The sequence below is a fragment of the Poecile atricapillus genome, chromosome 21 (genome assembly GCF_030490865.1).
Source record: "Poecile atricapillus isolate bPoeAtr1 chromosome 21, bPoeAtr1.hap1, whole genome shotgun sequence".
Classification (NCBI taxonomy): Eukaryota; Metazoa; Chordata; class Aves; order Passeriformes; family Paridae; genus Poecile; species Poecile atricapillus.
This window is the reverse complement of record NC_081269.1, coordinates 3,252,445-3,278,592: the sequence shown is the minus strand read 5'-3', so window position 1 is coordinate 3,278,592 and position 26,148 is coordinate 3,252,445. Positions and strand designations below refer to the sequence as shown.

Below are 26,148 nucleotides of genomic sequence, written 5' to 3'. Positions count from 1 at the left end.
CTGGATGGACACTGCACTGGACAGACACTGTGCTGGATGGACACTGCACTGGACAGACACTGTGCTGGATGGACACTGCGCTGGACAGACACTGTGCTGGATGGACACTGTGCTGGATGGACACTGTGCTGGATGGACACTGTGCTGGATGGACACTGTACTGGATGGACACTGTGCTGGATGGACACTGCACTGGACAGACACTGTGCTGGATGGACACTGTGCTGGACAGACACTGCACTGGATGGACACTGTGCTGGACAGACACTGCACTGGATGGACACTGCACTGGATGGACACTGTGCTGGATGGACACTGCACTGGATGGACACTGTGCTGGATGGACACTGTGCTGGATGGACACTGCACTGGATGGACACTGTGCTGGATGGACACTGCACTGGATGGACACTGTGCTGGACAGACACTGTGCTGGATGGACACTGTGCTGGACAGACATTGTGCTGGATGGACACTGCACTGGAGCTTTGTGGCCGAGGGCAGCGGGAGTTTTGTCCCAGAAGGAATTCCTCTGCTCCCTCAGTGTCAGCCTCCACACAGAACCACTGAGGATGGAGAAGATCATCAAATCCACCCCGTGACAGCTCCCAGGGACACTGCAGAGGGCAAAGCCAGCGCTGGAGGAATCAGCCCTGGGCACTTCCACAGTAAACAAAAGGAGCAAGGAATACACTGGATACAGATTTTACCTGTTCTACAAATATTTGTACACTGTAAAGCCTGACAGGTCATGGGAGCTCTTCCCTCCTCACCCCACCACTAGGAAAATATTCCTCCAGGCCTCCTTTAGGCTGAAAACAATTCCATCTGAGTTAGCTGCAAAAGAAAAGAACATAGCACAAGAGACACGTTTCAGCTGAATACGAAAGAAATCAAGGACCAGCAAATACAGAAATCGGTTCTGGAAAGTATTAGCGACTTTTAAGCTTAAACTTCATAAATATATTGCAAGAAGCAAATGTGATTCAATCAAGGGATGGGAGTCTGAAGACACTGGGTCTGTTCCTAACGCTGCAGTTAATTTGCTGTTTGGCCTCGGGCTTAACTCTTCACATCTTCGCTCCCCACAGCCGGGAGCGATGTGGGTGTGGGGGCAAGAAGAGACATTTGTGCTTCGGTGCCTTCTCCGCTGTGCCCGGGCAGCTCCCGGAGCTGCCGCCGCTCCCGCCCTGCCCGAGGAACCAGGAGCCTCTCCGGACCCAAAGGGCCAAAGAAGCGCTGCCACGGCAGTCCTTGAGCTATGCAACCCATCAAATGGCTTCTTCCCTCGGAGCTTCGGGAGTTGTGGCTTCATGAGCCAAGGACCGTAAAAGTAAAGCTCATATTTTTCCCAAATAGCCAAAATTTGCTCACGGATGTTTAACATTACAAGCAAAAGAACATGACTAGCTACGTCACTCGTTAGTCATGAAGATGGTTTCTACTGGATGAAGACACGAGAACGAATTTATTTGGGAGTCACTAAGAGCCCGATGAATCCAGCCCACTGAGCCGGGCGGTGGAATTCTCCGCGTGCCCGAAGATTCGAGCTCCTCACCCACACAAATCCCTCTGGAAACGCACACGTGTCTCACCCAAGTGCAAGTTACCCACAGGTATCAACACTGACTGAGCTGGCCCGGAGCAGTGAGGTCGCCGTGGCCCGGGGGTCACCCGTCAGTCCAGTTCTCCACGGTGGCCATCCCTGAATGGTACTGCAGCGAGGACTCCCTGGACAGCGAGAAGCTCTGCGAGTACAGGAACTCGTTGGCCGCGTTCAGGTGCGGGGAGGGCGCTTTCCTCTCGCACACGGCCGGGTGTCCCCGCTCCCTGGCGAACCCCGAGGCGGGGCCGCGCTCCCGGCCCGGGCCCAGCTGGTTGTAGACGCTGAAGGGGCCGTTCCCCGGCGGCTGCGAGCCCTGGCCCGCCATGGCCGGGAGCCGCGGCATCATGGGGGCGGCGGGGAAGTGAGCGGGGAAGGGCTGGTAGGGAACAGTGTCCATGGTCTGCACGCTGTAGCCGGTGTAAGGTGCGACTGAAGTCCACATGTTGCAGCTCAGCGGCGGCGGAGGAGGAGGCAAATCGTCGACGGCCGAGACGGCGGCGATGTCGGCGCCGGAGCCAGAGTACATGCAGGCCTCCCGGGGGGGCACCTCGCCGCAGTAGGACGGGCTCAGCATCTGCTGCTCGTAGGGCGGCGGCGAGCGGAAATAATGATCGTCCCCCACCGAGGAGGAGGCGTCCAGGTAGGAGCGTTTGCAGGGCAGGTCCAGGTGCCGAGCGCTTTCTGCAAGAAAAATTCGCGTTCAGGAATTCTGCTGGGAGCCGGGGCCGGGCAGTCCCCTCGGAGGCCGCGATTATTTCGCTAAACTGGTGCCCTTTCTCGGCTTAATCCACTTAAACCATCTTAGTTTGGGAAAACAATGTACAACATCAAACAGACATTGTGCTGCAAATGTCAGGCTAATCCCCCCGGCCTCAAAGCGCTCCGGTGACATTTGTCAGCTTAAGTGAGAGTCTCTTCTCACATCAGGGATTACTCCACGTTCATCCAGATAACGGAGGGCCCTGACACTCCTGCACGGCTCCTCCTGACAAATTCAAGAAGTCTCTTAAAGGGTCTTATCACAGCCTGCCTTCCTGTCATTGCAAAAATGGCTCTACATTTCCCAGATATTCACGTCAAAAGCTGCAGAAATATTTCCAGATAAAGGAGCCCTTTCCCAGTCAGGAGCCCTTCCTCAGCTTTGCACAGCCCCTCTCCTCCTGCCAGGACCCTGGCCCTGTTCCCCAGCAGCTTTCTGTTACTTATTAGGAATATTCTCTGGATGAATTAGTGAATTCATCTGCATATTAAACATCTGCTAAAATTACACATTTGCCTTGCAGCCCTCATTACTGGTGCTGTTAGATTCTTCATTTAGCCATGATCAGAGGATTCTCCCAGCTTAAATAAATTAGCAGGCAGTGAGACATGCAAATAGAAGGATTTTTTTCTTCTGTGCAAAATTTTTCCATTTAACTTAAAACATGCCATGATCTCATCTGATGCTGGACTAAAAGGAAGAGAATGCAGTCACATCTCACTTAAAATTGAGAGTTAGTGGATGAGAGGAAAGGGCTGCTCATACCAAGCTCCCACAGTCCCACTGCTCTGCAGGCATTGAGGGAATTGCTCATGGCTTTGCCTTGGAAAATGTAGAATTTTTGTAATGCTAATGGCCTCCTGCAAACAATTTTTATTTCAGCTGATCCTAACAATGGATAATTTTCCACTGAAGCTCTATGCCATTTGAATTACACGTTCTAATTAACTTTTTCACCTCTGTCTCAGAGTCTGAATTTACCTTCTATGGGACAAACCCACTAAAAACTTCCCCAAACAGCAGCTCTTGCCTCCTGACCTTCCAAAACACTCCAACCACAGCTGTATTTTTGAAGATCAAAGCCCCAGAGACCAATCCAAACCGGACTCACGCTCTCAGGTTTATTTTCTGTAATATTTTTCTAGCTGTGAACTCGAGTTACCTCTTCTTTTTAGACAATGGTAGAAGAGCCCTGAATCTCTCTGTGCTGTGAAGGTGTTGAGTGGCAGATCTTGAGTATCCGAAGCTGCAAACTGCATGTGAGCTCCATTCTCATACTGATAATGCTGGAGGGTCTGGTGATTGCCATGGAGTGGGTTAACATCTGGCTTTGCTGACAGCTGGCCATGACTGGACACCAACCTCTGCCTCATGATGCTTTTGGAAATTACTGGATATTCTTTGCTAAAAGAGGTGAGAAAAATTAAGACCGGTTAGGCAGCGATCAGCATCACCAGAATTTCATCAACAGAATGAGGAAATATTGGTTTGGCTCCCCCAGAGCATCTCCAGTCAATGACTTCACCACCCTTTGCTTCAGACGATGAACTCACTGCACTCCTCTGGGTGTGGGCAAGAGCTGACAGCACCGAGTGTCAGAGTTACAGGAAGGGCTTTTGAGGGATATCAGTGGCATTCAGGCACAAGGAAACACGGTGCCCTGTGGCTCTGGCACCTTTCAGCTGCTTCTCCAAAGAGCTGCAGCCCGTGAGGAGGAGGATGAGGAGGGAGGTACCTTTGCAGCCGCGCCACGCGCAGGTCGCTGTCGTCGCTGCCCCGGAAGCCCTTGGCAAAGGGGTTGTTTTCAATTTTCAGCTGGGTTATCTTTGAAAGAAAAAAACACCAAGAATAAAGTGTTTGAAAACAAATCGGACCAAAAGTGCAGCAGCAGAAGGGCTGAGCTGGTGGGTCTCGAGGGGCCCAGTCTTGATGACCCCTGTGAAATGCAGAGCCTGGGTCTTATTCTAGGCCCTGTGTTCTTTTTCTGGACTCCTGATAGAGAGAATTTATTTGTCTGATTTAAAAGGTTTCTTATGGTTCCATGTTAGAGAGCCCTGCTTGTCATGGTGTGGCTCTCCCTAATTCCCATAACAATTTAATACACCTTTATGGCCACCATTGAGCCATTTTAACTCTGTGAAAAGCATCCCAGCTCAAACAGTGTTTTATCCCTGCACAGCCTCTCTCCCTGCCCTGAGCCCCCTGCATCCCATTTTAGTGCTGAGGAGAGCAGCCAGTTCTGCTTTGGGATGGTTTTGCATGAGCACTGCTGTTACTAACAGCTACACTTTTAGCAATGTTGAAAAATATCCCTTACCAAAAAAACTCCTGAGAACACAGCTGGCCGCTATCAGTGCTGGAGGGGAAGGTGGTGACATGTGAATTTAAGCAGCCTCCAGGGCTCCAGCTCTTCCAGGGAAGCTCAAGCAGCTGATGAACCACAAGAAGCGCAGGACCCTTCCAAACCCACAGCCTGACAGCAGGTTTGTACATCTTAATTTCATTTTATTATTTAGTGATCGTGGTTTTCCTCTGATGTGAGCAGGATCAGGGCTTCAGTCCCTCCTTGTCACCTTCCCCTGGCCTCATGCAGCCCAGGAGGGGATTTGGGGTGAGCACACACCTTCCTCACTGGCCTGTGCAGGGGTAACCTCTATCCTCAACTTCCTCATTTTTTTCTTTAGGAACACAATTATTTACAACCACACTTCTTGTGAGCAGGAGATTTCTGAGCTAAAAATATTTCAGCAGTTTGTTTCTTCTAAAAGAAACCCAGACCACAGTTTTAATTGCTGATGTGTAAGAGAATAAATAAAACCATTCAGGTGTTCCTCTGAGGCTGAGATTTTCTCGAGGCCACACTGAGGTCATGGTGAGACCTTCTGCCTGCTGTCACCTGCTGCAGGGCCCTGTGTCCCCTGCTCAGGGCAGTGTCCATTCCATCCCCCCAGCCTGCAGACCCCAGGCCAGGAGCTGGGCAGCACCACCAGGCTCCTCACAGGATTTTCACTAAAGAATTTGGGCTCATATGGGACATTTTCCCTAAATCTGTCAGGTCCACCCTGTGCTGCCCCCCAGGCACGAGCCCCCCCCAGCACAGCTGGACAGCAGTGACACTGCAAGTGAGGAATTTATGGAGCACTTTAGGGATGAAAGGCACCATTGACAGCAGACATTTTAAATATGTATTAAATATAAGCTCATTTGGATCTTTTTGGTTAACCATGTTTGGGCAATTGGTCATTTTACAACAGCTACAACTTTCTTACCTTCAGTATCCTAATGGGCCCTTTTCCCCCACCCTGCCTGACCATACCACATCCATGTTTCTGCTTTGAGACTCTTAACTGGCTCACTAATTGCAACATTTTTGCAAGGACTCTATGCTTCAAGCATCAAAGGGCACACAGGCATCCTGCTTGGGAGGAAAAGCTCTGGTCAGGTTATTGGGGAGGAAGAATTTCACACTTGTTCCTGTTCCTGCAGGATTTTCCTATGAATGTGTAGGAAAGGAATGGGTACAGTTACACAGGCAGATTTCACACTCGGGGTGACAGGAGGGCTCTGGCAGTGCTACCTCGCTCTGCACCTTTAATTATGAATCTTGATGCACTTTAAAAATTCCAATTAAATTATTAATTATTCCTTATACAGCAATTGGACTTTGCCATTAGGAAAATGCCTGGGAGCAGGAGCTTGTGCAAAGGCAGAGCAGTAGCAGGATAGAATCTGAAGCCTTTCCATCCCTGCAGTCATTCTCCCCTGTCCCTGTCCTGGTGAGGTGACACAGGGAGGTGACAATTCACTGTCCCACCGCTGTCAGTCCTGCTGGGATCCAACCCTCAGACAGAACTCTGCCCATGGCACAGGTAGCACCACCCTCAAACCACAAACAGCCCCTGCAGCACACAGGTGCCCCTGACACCCACCCAGAGCTGAGCCCTTTGTACTTCACAATCCCCAGCCCCTCCTGCACCCACGTGCAAACTGCAGAGGCAGCTCTGAGCTCTGGTTTTATGGTTACATTCCTCATCTGTCTCACTAAACACACATTCTGTAATTACTGGCCACTGCAGATTTATGAGCAAGCTTTAGTGGTCATTATTAGATGTGCCTTGCTCTTTGAATGACATCTCAGCTCTATGAGCACAGCGAGTCAGGCGAGCCCAGGCTTTGCCAAAATCTTGTTACCAACAACATCCCTGCTGTGTCCTGGCTCATCCCTCGTGCTTACAGCCAGGATGGAAACTTGTCCTTTAAAGCAGCAGAACAGGAAGATTCTCTCACAAAGTTCCTGGCCAGAAATAAAGCATTTGTAGCCCCAAAAGCTGCCTACCTTGTGGTTCTGGTAGGAGGTGACAGAAATGAAGGAGGTCTCTGGGAAGACGTGGGTGCAGAAAGCCGTGTTCTTGGAGCCAAACGCGTTGTTCTCGTCTGCCTTCACGATGTGCAGCCGTGGCTGGTATTTGTGCATTGAATTAAGGATGATCTGAAAAACAATTGAAGCTGAAGTGAGAAATCCATTCAAAATAGAAGAGACGAGCCATGGCAGTTGGACTCTTTGCAGCAGGACCCAGCAGAGCTCAGCTTTAGCTTTGCTTGTGAGTTCAAAAGGAAAATTTACATTCTAGAAATGCACATGAAGCAAGGCACAAAAGGTATCTGCAGCTCTGGCAAGCAGAGCTGAACTTAAAGCTTTCCTGGTAAACCCTCATTTTTCCTATTGCTATTGGATAGAATCAGTCTGGGTGGAAAAAATGTCATAATTTTTTTTTTCCCCCAGCTCACGCTGAAGCTGTACAATATATAATTCACCAGCAGCCTGGTCTGTAAAGATTCCTAATAAATACTTTACTGAGCTGAAAAATACACAGTTTAGCAGAGGAAAAAAAAACCAACACAGAAACCACAGGGGGAAAAAAACTAGAAAGCTATTTTTCTTTTATCTGCTGGTAAAAAAAAATCAAACTACAAAGCAGCGGATTGGGTTTTGCTGCTGTTTGTGGAGTGGCTGAGTGTGGGTGGCTGGTCCGGGCACCTCTCCCCTCCTCGAGTCTTGACCAGTGAAAGGCAGGGCCAGCAGCAGCCAAGGGATTTTTATGGAGGGTGCCAGGGGGGCTGGGGAGGGGCTGAGGTCCAGCAGGGATCACAGCCTGGCTCCAGGAAAGGGTTTTATTTTGGTGGAGTTTTTTGGGCTGAGAGGGGCTGCCCAAGCTCATCCCATCCCAGCAGAGATCCCACAAAGAAGGGATGTGCCCACACACTGTAGAAGAAAATGGATTCAATAAATGGAATTTCTTTTAAGAAGTGGGATGGTTTGAAGAAAAGCCTTTATTCCTTTTACTGGGCAAAGAATAAATACTGCTGCCTTGTTTTCTCAGCATAATCCTTTCCAATCTCCTCCTTCCACTCCCAAAGGGGCTCGTTGAGCCCGGCTGCTCCTGCGGGAGAGGAATTCCAGAGAGGAATCCCAGCCAGGCTCTCACCCCTGGGGAGCCCAAAGGCCAGGACAGGGACAGACACAGGCAAAGGGCCAAGGAGGGGACACTGTGGTGGGTGGGGTCTTCTACTGGTGGTGGATGGAGGGAGGGAGGGATGGATGGATGGATGGATGATGGATGGATGGATGGATGGATGGATGGATGGATGATGGATGGATGATGGATGGATGATGGATGGATGGATGGATGATGGATGGATGATGGATGGATGGATGATGGATGGATGGATGGATGGATGGATGATGGATGGATGATGGATGATGGATGGATGATGGATGATGGATGGATGGATGATGGATGGATGGATGGATGGATGGATGGATAGATGGATGATGGATGGATGGATGGATGGATGGATGGATGGATGGATGATGGATGGATGATGGATGGATGATGGATGATGGATGATGGATGGATGGATGGATGGATGGATGGATGGATGGATGGATGATGGATGATGGATGGATGATGGATGGATGATGGATGGATGGATGGATGGATGGATGGATGGATGATGGATGATGGATGGATGGATGGAGGGATGGATGGATGATGGATGGATGGATGGATGGATGGATGGATGATGGATGGATGGATGGATGGATGGATGGATGATGGATGATGGATGGATGGATGATGGATGGATGGATGATGGATGGATGATGGATGGATGGATGATGGATGGATGATGGATGGATGGATGATGGATGGATGATGGATGATGGATGGATGGATGGATGATGGATGATGGATGATGGATGGATGATGGATGATGGATGGATGGATGGATGGATGGATGATGGATGGATGATGGATGGATGGATGATGAATGGATGGATGGATGATGGATGGATGGATGGATGGATGGATGATGGATGATGGATGGATGATGGATGATGGATGGATGGATGGATGGATGGATGATGGATGGATGATGGATGGATGGATGATGAATGGATGGATGGATGATGGATGGATGGATGGATGGATGGATGATGGATGATGGATGGATGATGGATGATGGATGGATGGATGGATGGATGATGGATGGATGGATGGATGGATGGATGGATGGATGATGGATGATGGATGGATGGATGATGGATGATGGATGGATGGATGGATGGATGGATGATGGATGATGGATGGATGATGGATGATGGATGGATGGATGGATGGATGATGGATGGATGGATGATGGATGATGGATGGATGGATGATGGATGGATGGATGGATGATGGATGATGGATGGATGGATGGATGATGGATGATGGATGGATGATGGATGGATGATGGATGGATGGATGATGGATGGATGGATGATGGATGGATGATGGATGGATGATGGATGATGGATGATGGATGGATGATGGATGGATGGATGGATGATGGATGGATGATGGATGGATGGATGGATGATGGATGATGGATGGATGATGGATGGATGATGGATGATGGATGGATGGATGATGGATGGATGGATGGATGATGGATGATGGATGGATGGATGGATGGAGGGATGGATGGATGATGGATGGATGGATGGATGGATGATGGATGGATGGATGGATGGAGGGATGGATGGATGATGGATGGATGGATGGATGATGGATAGATGGATGGATGGATGATGGATGGATGGATGGATGGATGGATGGATGGATGATGGATGATGGATGGATGATGGATGGATGGATGGATGGATGATGGATGGATGGATGGATGGATGATGGATGGATGATGGATGATGGATAGATGGATGATGGATGGATGGATGGATGGATGGATGGATGGATGGATGGATGGATGGATGATGGATGGATGGATGATGGATGATGGATGGATGGATGGATGGATGGAAGGATGTGCACACTGCAGCACAGCAGCATCACTTCACACTAATTATGGTTTTAGCCACTTTTAAATAAGAAGCAGAAGATTTGTGCTCTGTGATTGCTCTGTGTGTTCAGAAACCCTTTCTTCTCCATGATTCCCATGTCCAGGAGAGCTCAAAGCAGCAGCTCCAGGTGCTCCAGCTGGGATGGGAGGCAGTGCACAGAGCTTGTGCTCTCCAAACCCCCTCAATCTGCTGCAGGTCCCCCTGCCCACAGTAGCTGCTGCATTATGCACCACTGAAATGCAATTTTTACTGTTGACGTTTTCCAGACAGCCCTCCCTGCTCCCCAAGGGAGAGAATGAGGAATTTTTGGCATTTTATCAGCTTTACATCAAGCCTCTGAAGCACTTTGTGGCTGTTGATGTGCAGGGTGTAGATCTGAGAGGGTCGGCTCAGGTTTTGGGCTGGAGCCTTTTCTCTGCTTTCATGTACCAGCCACTCATAAAGCCAAGGAACACCCAAGGGACGGGACTTTCATAAAAGAAGGGACATCTCAATTTTCAGTAATTAAGAGTTGAGCCATGCTGATAAATAATGGCTGTCTGGAGCAAAAGCTGGGCTTTGCTGAGCTCTCCTCACTGTCTGTCCCACACAGCCCAGGATGGGTGACTTTTCCCCAGAGCAACTCAGCTTCAGGATGAAGAAAACAACTTTAAACTGAGATTCCCAAAGGGAAAATTAGGAGCCCAAGTTTTGATACACCCTGGATGAATAGCCTGTGTTCCACCTCCAAAACAGGCTGGGCTATAATGACCCCTTTAAAAAGATAAATGTATTTTTAATAATATCTTCAAAGTCAAGGAGTCCAAACAATTTCCAAAATGAACTTCTTGGAGCCTGATAGAAGAACTCAGCAAAGGATTTCTGACAGATGCTCAACGTTTCTGTTGTGGCTGCAGATCTGCTTGGAGGTTCATCATGCAAAAAAACCCCAAATGGCCTAATTTTGCCACTGTATTTACAAGTTTGAGCATTTCTGTCCCTTGCACAAAAAGTGAATATTTGCCCACGTGTCTCAATGTAATTCCTGTTGGAATTTGAGTGTGTGGCACAGGGGATTTCCCACATCTTTTTGGGGGTCAGCAACCACTCTCTGCATAAAACCAGCATTTTATTTAAGAACAAGAACTCCTGCACAGAGGCTGTGTCTGCACACAAATCCTCCTTACTTGTGCTTGGTGTAATCCCTGTGCATTCAAAATCTGTGCAAAGTGAAATGCCAACAATTCAGGCTAAATAGTTTTCAAGGCTGCTTTGGGAAGCTAAAAATACACAAAACAAATGTCAATTCCACTCCAGTGACGAACATAAGTGGAAAGATTAACTTGAAGAATTGTGTCAAAAATGAGAAGTATTTTTATTGATGGGACAGAGCACTGAGCCCTCGGCCTCAAAGGTGATGCTGAAACCATAACTTTGTATTTTCCTGCACTTAGCTTTTTCATGGGGAGATAAATTCAGTGTCAGACACTGTCACACACAATTTTCAATTGTTTTTGTATAAAAAGTAGGTAATTTGGGATAGGTTGGCAGGGACCCCATGGTGGGGACCCTCCTGGACTGCACCAGCTGAGACCCAAAAAGCTCCTGGATATTTTGGGAGATGTTTTGCACCTCTTGGCTGCTCCCCCTGGCCCTGGAACTGCCTTGGTGCTGGCAGAGGAGCCAGAGCATCCCCAGGGTGATGTCACTGCTACCCCAACACGTGCTGAGCAGAGTGAGAGAGCCCAACCCCGAAGTCCAATGTGAGCTTACACAAATATCCTTTTAATTTTTATTTTAATTTTTATTTTTATTCTCACCCCCTGTCTCCCTCCTTTGTGCTGCTTACACACTTGCAGCTGGAACTTCAGCTGTTACAGAATTCAACTTCTTCATTTTTTTGGCATTCCCCAGTCAACAAGAAATTTTAAAAGAAATGGTGTCGTTTGCTCCTTTCATTTAATTTCACTTAGGAAAACAAACTCCTCTAACTTCTAATCTCTCACACTGCTGAGTAATGGCAGCTCCAGGACCTGAGTGTGCAGGATGGGGCCCAAAGGCCACGAGCTGAGCTGGGGAAATGGTGCCACATTCCTTGTCACAAGGCAAACTTGCCTTGAAATCACCAGTAAAATGTATTTACTTTCATATGAAATTTGGGGAGTTGATTTAAGAGCTCCCTGTTTCGCCAAGGTATCAGATGTCAGATGATGCAGTGGTTGCTATGGTAACTCCCCTTTTTATATTGAATAGTAAATGGCTACGAAAAAGCCACATAATTTTATGGTTGCTCCCAGGGGATCACATAACTAATATAAAATCTTGCATTTTAATATATTTTCTGCTTCTTTCTTCCTTCCCTCTATTCTTTCAAAGTGAAAAAGCCTTTGAGCTGAGGCTGGCCCTGGTCCCACACTGGGACTCGGAGCTGGAGCGCAACAGCCCAGAACAAAAACCTGACAATCCAGTTTTTTGCATGGAAAAAATGGTGTTTTAATCAAGGAGGCTCTGCAGAATCATCTCAATTAATATTTAGAGCATTTGGTGGTATAAAGCATCCCAGACTGAAGAGTTTTTTAGTTTGGAGATGCTCCATCAGCACTGGAGCTGACCCAGCTGTGCTGCCTGGGATGTGTCCAGGGGATTTGGGATCAGTTCCCTCTTCTCCCTGCACCCACCCTGGGACTCCCAGGGACACCTCACCCCAAAGGCAGCACGAAAATCACACCAACATTTACAGTGGGAAAGACCCCTGAGATCACCCAGTTCAACCAAATAAAACATTCTACTCCCACACCCTGTCCAGCAGCTAAAACTCCAGCTCTAAAATTCCCCTGAAACTCATCCCATGGATTTGCCCTTCCCAGGGAAGGATTGGCCTCGCTCTGTCCCAAGGCAGGGACAGACTGGGCTCTCCCCAGCCTGTCCCATCCAGGCTGCTCCTGCAGGGCTGCAGAGGAGCCTCCCAAATCCACACGTTTGTCCTGGCAATCGGCACAGCGGGGAATAAAAGAAAGGCTGGAAAATCCTGGGAAAAGGTTCAACATGAGCTCAGACAAACAGTTCCTTACGAGATGGCCAAGGCTGGGATTTCTGGGTTTTTTCTCCCTCGGCTCTTTTTCATCTCCCATCAGCTGGAATTATGGGGCCTTGGGACACAGCTTTGGGGTGACTGCACCTCCACTCTGGCACGGGAGGGTTTTTGGGCAGAGCCCAGGTGTGACACCTGGGACACCCCATGTGTGACCCCCTCAGGTGTGACCCCTTCCCTGCCTTCTCCAGGCTGGCTCCCACTCCAAACCATTTCAGGATCTGATTCCAGTTCAACTTCACCAAAATCCGCTGCATTTGACTCCCATAAACCAGAGATGTAACAACAAAAAGACTTAACAGAGAGAAGTAAATCTTCTTTTCAATCACCAACCCCACTGGCCATTTCTTCCCCAGTATTTAAATGGAAACCCTGGATCCATCCCTCCCTGTGGAACACACACCATTCCCAGTGGCACACAGCTCTGCTCATTTCTTTTTTACAGCAAACAATGTAAAACTTCACTTTGTAATTTATTTGGGCACCATTATTGCTCTGATTTCCTAAAATGAATGAGTACCAATAAAAAAAAAATATAAAGAAAATAATCTTTTCATGGATATTCTTTCAGCAGAAGGCTTAGTGATGCTCTGAAAAAATTGCCTGCAAATTTAGGGCTGAACTAAAGAGTTTTTCCAAGGTTTAAACAGACTGGGAAAAAAGGTGGGTTAGTATTGGGAGAGATTTCATATTTATTTTTATATATATATATGTATATATATATATAAATATATACACATATACATATATATATATATAAATATATATATAAAAATGTGAACACATATATATGATTTCTTATATATTATAAATAAATATAGATATAGATATAGATACAAATATAAATATAAATATCAATATCAATATCAATATCAATATCAATATCAATATCAATATCAATATCAATATAAGAAATATACATATTGCATATATTCCTTATACATATAAGAAATCATATATATTCTTTTTAAAAACCATGCATATATCTATATATCTATATCTATATCTAAAATGTTATATACATAAATACAGGGAATTTTCAGCTGACAATTGCTGTGGGCAGGACAGGAGGGGTGAGGCTGTGTCCTCTCCCCCAGGCAGGATTTCCCCCAGGAGCTGCTGTGGCTCCATCCCTCCCTCTCTCCCTCCCTCTGGTGATCCCAGTGCCCGGGGTGGGGAAGCTGCTTCCAAGGCAGCACATAAACCTCCCACCAGCACCCGAGAGGAAACTGCTTGGCCACAAGTCATAAAGCAAACAAATAAAAAAAAATTATGAATCAAAATTAGGGTTTTGCAAGATTAGTAGGACGTGGAGCTAATTAAAAGTGCCTGAGTGCGTCTGACGGGCACAGGCAGAAAAAAGGCTGATTTAATTAATAGAAAAATGAAAAGGAAACCCCAGGACTAGGGGAAAAATTAAGGCTTTCAGTGATAATCAAATAAAACCAAGTGTGCAAATATTAAATCTGAAGAGAAATAACAAACTCATCAGCATTAATGAGTAAAGCCAGTAAACAGCAGATTTGAGTCAAGAAAAACAGGAATATCACTTGAAACGCTGTCGTGAGTGACAGGCCATCTATAATATTCTGTAGCTTCAAATCTCACTTGGTTACATCCCAGAAACTAAAATAAAAGCTTTATTTTAAAAGCAGGTAAAGTAATTATGGCAATTAAAAGGCATCACCAGCAGCTCAGGAGTGAGGTAGGTACAGAGTTTGCAACACAACCAAGCTCAGCAATGCTGTGTTGGGGGGGATTAAATTAAATATCTACTTTTATTTGTCACAACCTCCACTTCTAATCTTCATTTATTACTTGCCCTCTTTGTTTATTTGTTTGTTTCCTTGCAGGAATATCTTCATATATCAGAATCTATTTAAATATTCATTATATTCCCATATTTTTCATTTCCAATCAATCTGGTCCCAGTCAGAACCTCTCAAGAATACTGATGTGATGCTCTTGCCCTTTCCAAGCTGGCCTGGCTGCAGGAGCTGAGTCCTCTGGCAGAGAGGTTTCATTTCAGTCACTGACAACAGCGGCACAACAGCACAAACCCCTCCTGGGATGCTCTTGCTCCTCTCCCGTTTTCCAGCCAGTGAGCACTGCCCTTAGTGACTCTGGGTGCTCACAGCCTGCCTAAAACCAGGGGACAGAGGCCTGGGCTAAGCCTGGGATGTTTTCTCCCAGCTGCCATCCAGCTCATGCTCTGCTCTGGATACTGCAGATCCCACTGCTCAGTCCCCAGGAGAAGGATCCGGGGCTCTGGAGCTGCCAGCACGTGTCTGGAGCCACCACTTGTGATCAGTCCTCTGGCCAGTGCCCAAAAAGGGCTCCCCATGTCCCACCTACAGCCCCAGTGCCCAAAAGGGCTCCTCATGTCCTCCCTACAGCCCCAGTGTCCAAAAAGGGCTCCCCATGTCCCTCCTACAGCTCCAGTGCCCAAAAAGGGATCCCCATGTCCCCCCTACAGCTCCAGTGCCCAAAAGGGCTCCCCATGTCCCCCCTACAGCCCCAGTGTCCAAAAAGGGATCCCCATGTCCTCCTTACAGCCCCAGTGCCCAAAAAGGGCTCCCCATGTCCCCCCTACAGCCCCAGTGCCCAAAAAGGGCTCCCCATGTCCCTCCTGCAGTCCCAGTGCCCAAAAAGGGCTCCCCATGTCCTCCCTACAGCCCCAGTGCCCAAAAGGGCTCCCCATGTCCCCCCTAGAGCCTCACTGCAGTTCTGAGCCACCCTGTCACTGCCCTTCAGCAGCCTCACACCACCCAGAGCATTTTCACCTGCCAGGGCCAGGAGCTGACCCACAGCTCCACCAGGATGATCTCATGGGCACCTTCCACCCCACTGTTTATGTACTTTAAACCCCTGGAGAAAGTGGAATTCCATTCCTGAGGGTTTATCACCATGCAGACACACACTTGCTATTTTCCCATATTGCCCAGAATCAGCTTTCTAAAGAAATATGGGATTTATGTTCCCCTTTCCAACAGAGAAGGGATTTTTGTGCATCCTCTGCAGCTGAGATTAGCACAAAATAACCTGGAGTGATGGAGTCATTCCTGGTTTTCACCTGGAAAACACTGCTAGGTATTTCCCAGGCAGAATACACTGGGAATGGTAGGGGATGTGCCACCCTTGCTGGCACAAGATTATTTTCACCTCTGCAAGTGCCCTGTGGCATCAGAGAGCAAAGCACCAACTCTGCCAGAATCCCTCGTGCTCATAATCACTCACCAGCCCCAAGTAAATCAGAAGCTCTATCAGGTCGATTATCTCTGCATGTAATGCTTTGAAAATACATAAATTCAGATTTCACTCTGAGCATAGGTGGCTTACAGTGCTTTCTTTGGGGTCAGATAGACCTCACTGTAGCTAAACATTACAGTGGCTGCTGATTTCTTAATCCATTTTCAACATGAACGTTCCTCAGTTGTTAAGCCTGGTGTGAAAGAAGCCTTTCATGGATGAAAAATCCCCCCGGAGCAAAATATACAGCCCACGTTTTCAGGCTGTGCTGTGTGAGCTGGGCACAGGCTTACCTGCCACAAAACCTGCTCAGCCACAGGGGCTTGAGGCAGATTACAGAGCTCTGAATTTGTTCTGATATAAAACCTGCTCAGTTTTTCGTGTCTGCATTGACAAATGCCTCCCATGCCTCGGACTGAAACTAATAACTTACCACAGCAGATAACAGCCCGTGGCAAGCAGCAGGAGTGAGGCTTGTGAGGCTGGAGAGAAAGGGCTGAGTGTCAGGGAGTGAGGCTTTCCCATGTCCCCAGCATGGTAAATAATCTCCAGTCTAATTCTGGGGATTGCAGCAAAGGCTTCAACTCCACAGTTTATTAATTAAGATGTTTATCTTACTTATTTTAAGCCTCAAATGTGCCTCCACTTCTTACAATCTCCATGGAGCTGCTCATCCCTGATATCAAGCAGCTATTGCAGTGCACAGAGTCAGGGCATGGATGGATAAATGGATTCATTTATTGATGGAATAATGTGAAATTTCTGCTTGTCTTTCAGGTGAGATCCCAGGAGCTGCACCCCATGTAGGGACAGGGACACTGCAGTGGCCGAGGGTGCCACGGTGGGTGACCCAGCACAGCTCTGGCCCACAACCCCAAAAATGCCCCAGCCAAGGCTGCAGAAATCCTCACTCCACATGGTTTTGAGGTTTGGAGGAAATCAAAGACAAAAGGAAACGCAGGCAGGCTCCGCTGGCGCACGGGAAGGCAAACAAACCCTGTGGCTTTTCTGACTTGTTTTTCTTAGGGAGCTTTAAGAAAGTTTTTGCAGTCACTGGGAACAAATTCCTAGAAATGAGAAGCTGTTATTATTCCTAACGTAATGCCTTCGTGGGACAGGCCCTGCAGCAGCAGAGCTGTTCTCAGCCTGAGCTGATGGGAGCCTTCCCCCTCTCCTGGTGCAGCCCAGCTCTCCTCCACGTGCACCACAAAACCTGGAGCACAACATCTCTAGAGCAGATGATTAATTTGGAAGCCAAAGCAGGAGCTGCCTGAGGACAGGTTCAATCCCATTTAGGCAGGCAGGTTGTCAGTGCCTGAACTGAGCAGCAAACCAGGTACTTTAAAATCGATTATTTCAGGCATTTTCCCATTAATGTGAGAGGGGCTGTGGTACATGGCCCAAGGGCACTGAACAGGGCTCATCTGGAGCCACAGCATGGTGGGTATTACCCCCAACACCCAAACCAGAGTCCCCACTGTCTCACTAGGGAAACCTTGTGGGAAGACAAGCAGGCTGTTCATTGGAAAGGACGAGGGGGTTAAAACCCTGTTAAAATGCAGCGCTAAAATCTCAGTTAAAAAATGACAAAGTCAGGAAAAGCAAACGTTTAAAGTTGCAAAACCAACAGGGCACATCCTGTTTGTTTTACAGCCACATCGCACATCCTGCATGTTTTATGGTTTACATTTTACAGCATAAACAGTCGTATATTAAGCTGCAGAGTGACGCGAGAGAAAAAGACGGCGTGAAGAAATGCCACGTGCAAAGCCAGCGGGTCAGGATGGCTGTGGCAGCGAAACGGTGCCAGGGGTGGCTTTGTGTCACTTTTCCTGAGCCAGCCCTGACGCAGTTGTTTCATTTCATTTCATTTCCGTGGTGCTTCCCCCCTTCAGGGGGAGCAGGGATGGGCTGTGATTAATAACAGCAGCATTAAACGGTGCCGGGGAGCCTTTGAAGCTCACACATGTCTCACTGGGGTCAGTAGGGTGGGGAGGGGGTCAGGGCCCAGCACAGGGCTGGGTTATCAACGAGTCCCTGCCAGGGCCCAGCTTTTGGAGGCTCAAAATCCACAAAAAATGACAAACACTGGATTTACAAAATCTGGATTTACAAAATCTGAATTTTTAGCAGTGTTTTAAGCTGGTGGGGTCCTCCTGCCTCTTGAGTGAACTCCCTAAAGCTCCAGCTGATTTAGCTGTGCCAGAATCACTTTGTGGACAGCTTTGGGAGGCACTGGGACCCTGATTCCAAGTGCAAAGCTACTCTTTAGAAGCTCCATGCACAATCATTTTAAGCAAGACAGATACATCCTTTCCCACTCTGCACCCTTCTCACAGCCCCCCTTGCCCTCCAAACTGCTGCTGCTAAAAACACCATCAGGTTAAAACCCACATTTGATGACACAAATTAGATTTTCTTACCTGTGGTACAAGGAGGAGCTGATGGCACTAAACCTAGAAGGATTTTAAACTCTCTCTTCCCTTCCTCCCACCAAGGATGGTTTAGTTCTGTGTGACTTTTCAGCTCAAACTGTGCAAACCAGACAGGTCTGTGTTTTTATGTGCAGTATCTGAGCACTCACTCTCCTGGCAGGCTGCAAGGGCCCTTGGTCTGAGTTATTAAATGCACTGGGGGAGATAACTGTGTGCTCCCCACTTCTGCTTTCCCAATACACATGAATCAAGATTTTCCAAATAAAATACTTCATCTTTTTTAGGGCTGCCAAAGCCAGCTTGGAAAATCAGAAGTTTATGCAAGCTGCTTCTGTGAGCTGCATGTACCACGTGCAGGGCTGAAAATCCCCCAGTGCTGCCTGGAAAGTTCCTGGGCACAAAACTTGGTGGCATCCAGCAGGACACAACTGAGCCAGTCATGGCTGTGTTTCCAGGAGCAGGGGAAGCACACAGACCCTCTCCCTTTGCATTAAACATCCCCCACTCAGCACAAAATAACATTGTTCCTTATTATTCAATTAACTGTTATTAACTGTGACATCCCACCCAGCATCCCAGCCACAAACTCAGCATTACAGGCCCACCTCCACCCAAACCCCTTGCAGAGCATCTCTCTTACGTGTCCAAAGGGATCCAGGTGGTTGTTGGTGAGTTTGAGCTTCTGGAAGGACACCAGCTGCCGCATCCAGTGGGCTCCGGTGGCCGGGGAGTCGGGGTGCACGTACAGCCGGCCTGGCATGGCTGGCTCGGCCTTCCCAGCCACCATCCTGGGAACAGAGGGGACAGATGGCATCACCCTGGCACAGCCTGCACATGGAAGAGCTTTTTGTCCTTGGACTCATCCCAGCAACCCTCCTGCCAGAGCTGGGGGGATGCACTGGGACATGGGAACTCGGGGAGGCTCCCGCTGCTCATGGGAGTTTTTGGGATCCTTGTTTCAGCATCACAGGCTGGCAGAGTAACCCCATCCCTGCTCCAACATGGAATTTCCTTGGGGCACTGTCTCCACATGGGGATTGTGGAGACATTGTTCAAGGAGGAAAACTTGTCTGGGTTTCTGGAAGTCTTCAAAGACCCTTCTGCAAAGGGAGATGGCCCTGCACAGGAGAAAGAACCTGTGGGCAGTAGAAGTGGTGTGGCTGCACCCTTCACAGCCAGGCAGGGTTCCCACAGCCTGTCCCAGTGGGAAGGGGCTGCTTCCCACCCTGGAGCTGCTCCCAGCACCCTTCTGCAGCTCCCCTTGCCCCACAGCACCATCAGCTCTGGGACACAAGGCCCAGCCATGAGACATCATTTAATGGCAACGCCCTCATTACTCCACATTGTTCTCCTCTTATAAAACCTCAATAAAAGCAATATTACCAAAAACAACAGAAACTTTCCAGCAGCAATAAAAGGAAAAGGGGAAACAGCTCTAGGGCTGGCAAAAACTAAATTAGACAGAGTTAAAACTATCCATCATCTTGTGTTTAATGTCTGAAACACACAAAGTGGCCACCGTGGTGCAGAGACCCTCAGTCCACTCCTCTTACCCGGCGGCATTCCGGGACAAAAGCACACGGAAAAAGGATTTTTGATTTAAAACTGGAGCAGTCCTAATGTGCAAGTAAATAATTTCTGCTTTCTGGGATGTCACTGGGCTCGTTTTCTGTGAAATTTTCCATTGCTTTTCACCAGGCACAGCCAGTGGAAGGGTTTGGGGAAACCACAGCGAATAGTGGCAGTGAGGGAGGCTGCCGGGCATTTTACAGGGGGAAAATCAAAAGAGAAAACAACACGTTTCCTTTGTCAGACAGCAAAAATCCCAGCTGCCTCTCGGGTAAGTAACTTTGCTGGGAAAGGCACAGGGAAGGGAAGAACAGCAGAAGAGAATCAGGGCTCTGAATAAACCACCCCACATTTTGCTTTATAGCTGCACTCCTAAAAGCAAAATATTACTATAGAAGAAAGGAATTTAAAACTTTTCTTGAGTCACACAGAGACCTAGTTTTGAGGGCCAAAATGGGCCATTAGATCATCCTGTCCAGCCTCTGGTACAAGGCAGGCTGTGGCTTTACCCTCCTACACTGGACAGATAACCTGTGCTTGCTTAAAGCACCTTCTGCAAGAAAACTCCCCAGTCTAGAACACTTTGGGGATGGACGAGTCACCACCCCCAGCAGCACTTTTTTCCAGCAGTTAACCACACCAGCCTGTTAATAATATTTCATTTTATATTTGTCTGGTTTAAACTTCCAGCCCTGGCTCTTGTGTCCATCATTGCTCCAGCAAAGAGAGCTCTGGGATGTCCTGTGGGAAGGTGTTTCTGTTGGTTTCTAAGTTTGCAGAACAAATGGTTGATCCAATTGTAATTTTCTTATGGAAAAGCAGGCAAATAGAAGTGTTGTCTTACCATTTGTTGTCACAGAATTTGTAGCGGTGGTCGTCGGCTGGGACGATGTCGATCAACAAAATGTACTTGGTCTTGGGGTTCATTCCAGTCACTTTGACCTTGTAACTGGGAAACATCCTCCTTGGGGAAAGCAGAAGGTTACCACATTAGTGAGGGATGGAAGCACTGGAACTGATGGAAACCTGGAGCAGCAGCCCAAAAAGGAGATCAACCATCAGAGGGATTTATGTGAGGACATTATTGGTTCTTGTTCATACCTGAATTAAACTCTCCAGAGCGTGTGCCAGTGCAAAAGTGGGCACAAATTTTGATAAGGGTATAGGGAGGGGGGCAGTGGGCCAGTGCCAGGAAAAGGAGAGTGCAGAGAGAGAGATATAAGGGGCTCAACACATCCTGTTTGAGGGAGGTTTGGACAAGGAGCCCTCACTTTTACAGGGTCTGTACCTGGCTTATGGCAGCGCAAAATTGCAGATTTCCTGCTGCAGTGGAAGTGTTTGGAAGATCAGGAGACCTGCCTACATTTCAGAGGAAACCGAGCACAGGCTTTGTCATTCACACAATCCCAACATCCACCAGGTCCCACCACTACCCCTGTTCCCTCCAGCAAACTGAGAACTGAGGATCAGCAAAGCCTGGGGAAGACAAAGGGTTAAACCCTGTGGTGGTGCAGACAGGCTCCTCTGGCATTCCTGGATTTCCCAAATTCACAGCACACCCATTAAACATTGCTGGAGCATGGCAGAGCATGGCAGCCTGTCCCACCAGCTTCAGCAACCGACACCAAACCAGAGTATCCCATAAACCAGTGCATCACTGGAGAACACTTACATGCCTTACAGACCTAAAGAGTCCTTGTGATATTAAATAACACCTTTTTATAAAGCTATGTGGCTGTGAGAACAGCAGATTCCATCACAGTCCAGCCTTGCAATCCAAAGGAGAGGGCCCTAATGGATACTGACATTGCCATGGGCTTCCCAATCCCTCGAGGCTGGGTCAGCAGCCAGGATTTGCAGGATTAGGCACTTCACATCCTCAGAGTAACTTTTTTCTTGGCTCCATCTTCCCCACCTCCTCCTCATCCAGTAAAAACACCCAAGTCAATAGAGCAAACTGGCTCACCACAGCCCTCCAGCCAGGACACAAAGTTCTCCTTCCCGTCAGCACAAGGGGATGGAGGATGAGAATTGCCACATCCTGGACTCGTTCTAATTACGAATTAAGATGGGCCCAAATCCTGATGTCCTTTCTCCATCAAACATCAAGGCCACTTTGTGCCCCACTTTATCCCTCTTTTCCTGAGCTGGTCCAAGTCTGCAGCACCATTTTGTCGCTGCTTGGGGAGAAGGCAACAAAATGGGCCCTGTTCAAAATCATTTCAATTGACTCTTTTAACCGCCCTGCATAAATTCCAGATGTTTACCATGTAATTAGCCCAGAATAAAAAGGGGTGGTTTACCAATGTCCCTCTTTGATTTTCATTCATAAACTCTGCACTCCTCTTAACCTTGTCCTCCTACAGGTAAGCACCTGGGTAAATACAGTAGGACATTTCAATTTGTGAATACACAGCCCAATTCACACATTGAAAAAAATTGTATAAGGAATCCAATCTGAATGCCAAGATTTTTTTTTTTTTAAATTAGGTCTTAAAATGGCATTTAAAAATGAAACAAAAAAAAAAATAAAAAGAGGAGAAAATTATTAAAAACCCAAAATGAGATGGACACGATTTGACAGTTTGTCATACCTACATTGGGGGTTTTTATAACACTGAGCTTCTGAATTTCTTTTTCCTTCAATCATTTCATTTACTGTAGAACATCCAAGCTGCTAAAGTAGCTGAACTGATATATTGTAAATGTTAAGTGCTTTTTTAATGGCATTTAAAATTAAGCTTCAGCATATGGAGTTCATATAGCATGGACATGCCTGAGTTTATAATGTTCTTTAGTATAGCCCTCTAAAATAAATACAAAGAGCCAAAGTACTACTATAACATATACAGCTGAAATTCTTTAAGGATAACAAATGGGGACTCACATCTGATTGAAGGTGTTGCTTAACTTGCAAACCACTCACTATCTCGCAGTGGTAGCATTGTGCTCAGCAGTCCACAGACCCAGCTACAACCAAGTTTGCCAACTCTCCACATTCTTTTCCAGGAAAACACAGGGTAGATTTTAGTAATTTGGCTGTGCATAGACATTTCATCATTATTATTAGCTGCTGCATTTTGGCCTTAAAGAAAAAATATGCAACTAATGTGCTGTCCAGGGACTTGTCAGTTTAATTTTCTTAATGAAAACATATTTCTCAACCCCTTGGCAGAGGCTCGTTTAGTAAATATCTCTTTGCAATATGATACAAACATGGGTTGTGCATTTCTGGTGGGAAGGCATGACAAACCCAAGAGCTGGGGCCAAGGAAATGCAGTCATAGAGCTTGAATTAAAAAGGAAAAAAAAAGCAAAAGACAGCACCTAATATCATATCCTGGCCCTTATTAACTGTCCCATTTGAAAGAAGGGAGCAGAAAACCATGGTGGAGCTGCACCAGCCCTGCCCGGGAGCGAGGCCATGCCTACAGTGGCTCTATAGAGCTCCCTGTCAGCCCTGGGAAGGGGCCAAAAACCTGCCTGCTTCCCCAAATTTACTCCAGGTCAATGGAGCTACTCACAGGCACGAGGAGCTGCAGCTCAGCAGAAGCTTTGCACAAGCAGCCCCTCTGGCAGCCCTGTGCAGGCAGGAGCTCCGGGCGGATGGGCGGCTCCGCCGAGGATGCTCCGCTCCGGCCAGCTCCTGGACAATAGGTTGCTTCATCATCCATTGCTCGGGGACCAGCAAAGGCACAAGAATCACCCAGTGCTGCAATAAAACTTGCCAACGTCTTGCCAAGCTCTGGGAAAGCTCAGCCTGGCTTTGGTGGGAGGTCTGAAGCAAGAGCTGGGCAGATCCCTGTTTTATCCACCCTCCTTCCCGCACGGCTCCAAACCGAGGGAGAGCATTGCTGTGCAGAAACTGGGGACAAAAACTGGGAATCTGGGGCTTCCTAGGGAATGTGTGCAAGCAGGTGACATCTGATCCTCAGGGCACCTCCTGTGCCAAGGGCAGCTGCAGCCCTGCCTGGGCAAACGGGGCAGCTCAGTGAGGTTCAGTGATGGGCACAAGAGCAGCACAGCAACACCCAACTCTCAGGTGAGGTTTGAGCCACCAATACTCAGGAGATTAGTTGCAGCAATTCCTGGCCTCAACATATTTTGTTCAGACCCAAAACCTGTTTGGACACAGTGTCCATGCAGGGAATGCCCTGAATGTGCCAGCGACAACACCATCCCTGGGGTGGGGATGTCCAGCACTGGACCAATTTCCTTCCAATTTATACTCCTCTTCTTGAAAGCCACACCAGGTGCGTGTCCAGCCCAGCAGCACAGCTCAGGTGGAGGCAGCAGGGCCCACCAGCAGCCCCACAGCTTCCCTGCCCACCCAGGGACTGGCCACGAGCCCTGGGAGCACCCGTGTGATGCACAAGGGACTCAGCACAAGCAGCCAAGCACCAGCCCCACCAGCCTCTTCTGCAAAACACCAAAATTAACAGGACTCCAGTTTTAGGCACAGTCAGATCCATTTCTCCCTCCCTCCAGCTCCAGCCAGAGCAGAAGGGATCATCCAGGCTCCTCAGCCCTATCCTGAGGGTCTTGTGTGCCCCTCAAAGCTCTCTGCTGGGTTTAATGGCTCTGACAGACACGTTCCTGTCCCACCCCTGCACTGGCAGGGACAAAGCGCTGCTGTGCCGTGGCAGCAGCTCTCACAGAGCAAAACTTCAATCAGTCTTTATGTTCACAAAAGAGAGGCACCCACAAACAAAGTGATCATGAGGAAAAGGCCACTGTGCCTCCTGTGTGAGCAGGACATCCCTTATGGCATTAAAATCCCACAGTCACTGGGTGATACCCTGGGGAGGGCAGAGCTGGCTCTGGGGACCGTGGGCAGTGGGAGCAGGGTTGGCATCACCAGGGTTTGGCACCCCACTGCCACAGCCCCAGCTAAACCCTTCCCTGCAGATGAAATGTAGCAAAAACAGTAAAAGCCAGGAAAATAAACAAGCAGAACAATTCCACAGGCCTCCCAAGCTTCAAAGATGATGTGCTAGTGAATTATTTGTTCTGATAATGAAGCAGTCACTGCTTAGCTAAGTTTATGCTAGGCACATTTTATCTCTACATGATATTCACAAATTGTTTTAAAATGAACTGTTAGAATAAGCATCTCTTGTTTATTTATTTATACTACTACTATCCAATCCCCTTAACCGTGGAGCAGTTGCTGACATGGAGCCAAAGCTTCTATTATGTTCAAACAAAGTTTAATTGATGTGTAATTGGCTGGTTGGATTTGGAAGTGAGCGATAAGAGGAAAGCTTTGCTTTCCTTTGGGGCAGCAGTTCCCAGCCTTTCAGGCTCTCCAGGCTTGGTCTCTTTGTGGGCATCTCTCATGTTTTTAATCCCCAGATGAGCAGGTTTGGTTGATCCTGGAGAGATGGGTGGCTGCAAAGCTCCCATGTCCAACAAAATCTTGTTTTTTGGGCGGGGGGCGGCAAACCAGGAAAGTGGAGAGACTCAGAACTGATTGAGGAACTCAAATACTGATCTGAGCACTGACTCTGCTGTGCCACACTGCACATCAGCAACAAACCCTCACTACCCTCCTGCTCACCTGAATTCAATCTGACCTGCACTTAGATGCCAACACCATCCCTGATATCCCTATGGATGCATTAGCTGGGAAGGGATGGCTCTGACCAGCACAAGCAGGGAATTCAAACAGTATTTCCATAGAGAAAACTGCATGGAAGCAGGCAGCTCAGCAACTCAAGCCATGTCCTCACCAAAGGCTGTCAGTGCTCTCTGAAGCCCGTGGATTTACGTGGCTTGGTGTTCACTGCACATCCCTGAGGTGTGTATGGTCCTTCAGATATTACTGAGTGCTTCCTTCTGTCCTTTCAAGGGGATGAAAAACATCCCCAAGCACTTCAGCAGCTCAGCAGCTGAAATTCTATTTTTTAAGACAATAAGACAAAGACTTCCAAAGACAGACAGAGATTTTACAATCCTTGCTTTTGGGATGGTCAAGTAAAGCAGTGACTGGATTTTTGGAAGCTCCTGTGCTGTGCTGCCTGGGAAGGTGCTGCCTGTGGTGGGTCAGGTTGTGAAA

At 47.9% G+C, this 26,148-nt stretch overlaps 1 protein-coding gene across 3 annotated transcripts in view; it reads right to left on the bottom strand.

Annotated features, from left to right (window-relative positions):
- Positions 1-365: 365 nt before the first annotated feature.
- TBX4 (T-box transcription factor 4) overlaps positions 366-26,148 on the bottom strand; it is a 36,080-nt gene continuing 10,297 nt past the window's right edge. For all 3 annotated transcript variants that reach the window (XM_058854720.1, XM_058854718.1, XM_058854719.1), the window contains exons 4-9: positions 20,936-21,055; positions 19,163-19,310; positions 6,703-6,855; positions 4,102-4,190; positions 3,529-3,770; positions 366-2,287 (exon numbers count right to left, since the gene is read on the bottom strand). In XM_058854720.1, the coding sequence (XP_058710703.1) occupies positions 1,671-2,287; positions 3,529-3,770; positions 4,102-4,190; positions 6,703-6,855; positions 19,163-19,310; positions 20,936-21,055 (1,369 nt within the window). In that variant the 3' untranslated portion in view covers positions 366-1,670. The remainder of the gene's footprint in view (positions 2,288-3,528; positions 3,771-4,101; positions 4,191-6,702; positions 6,856-19,162; positions 19,311-20,935; positions 21,056-26,148) is intronic.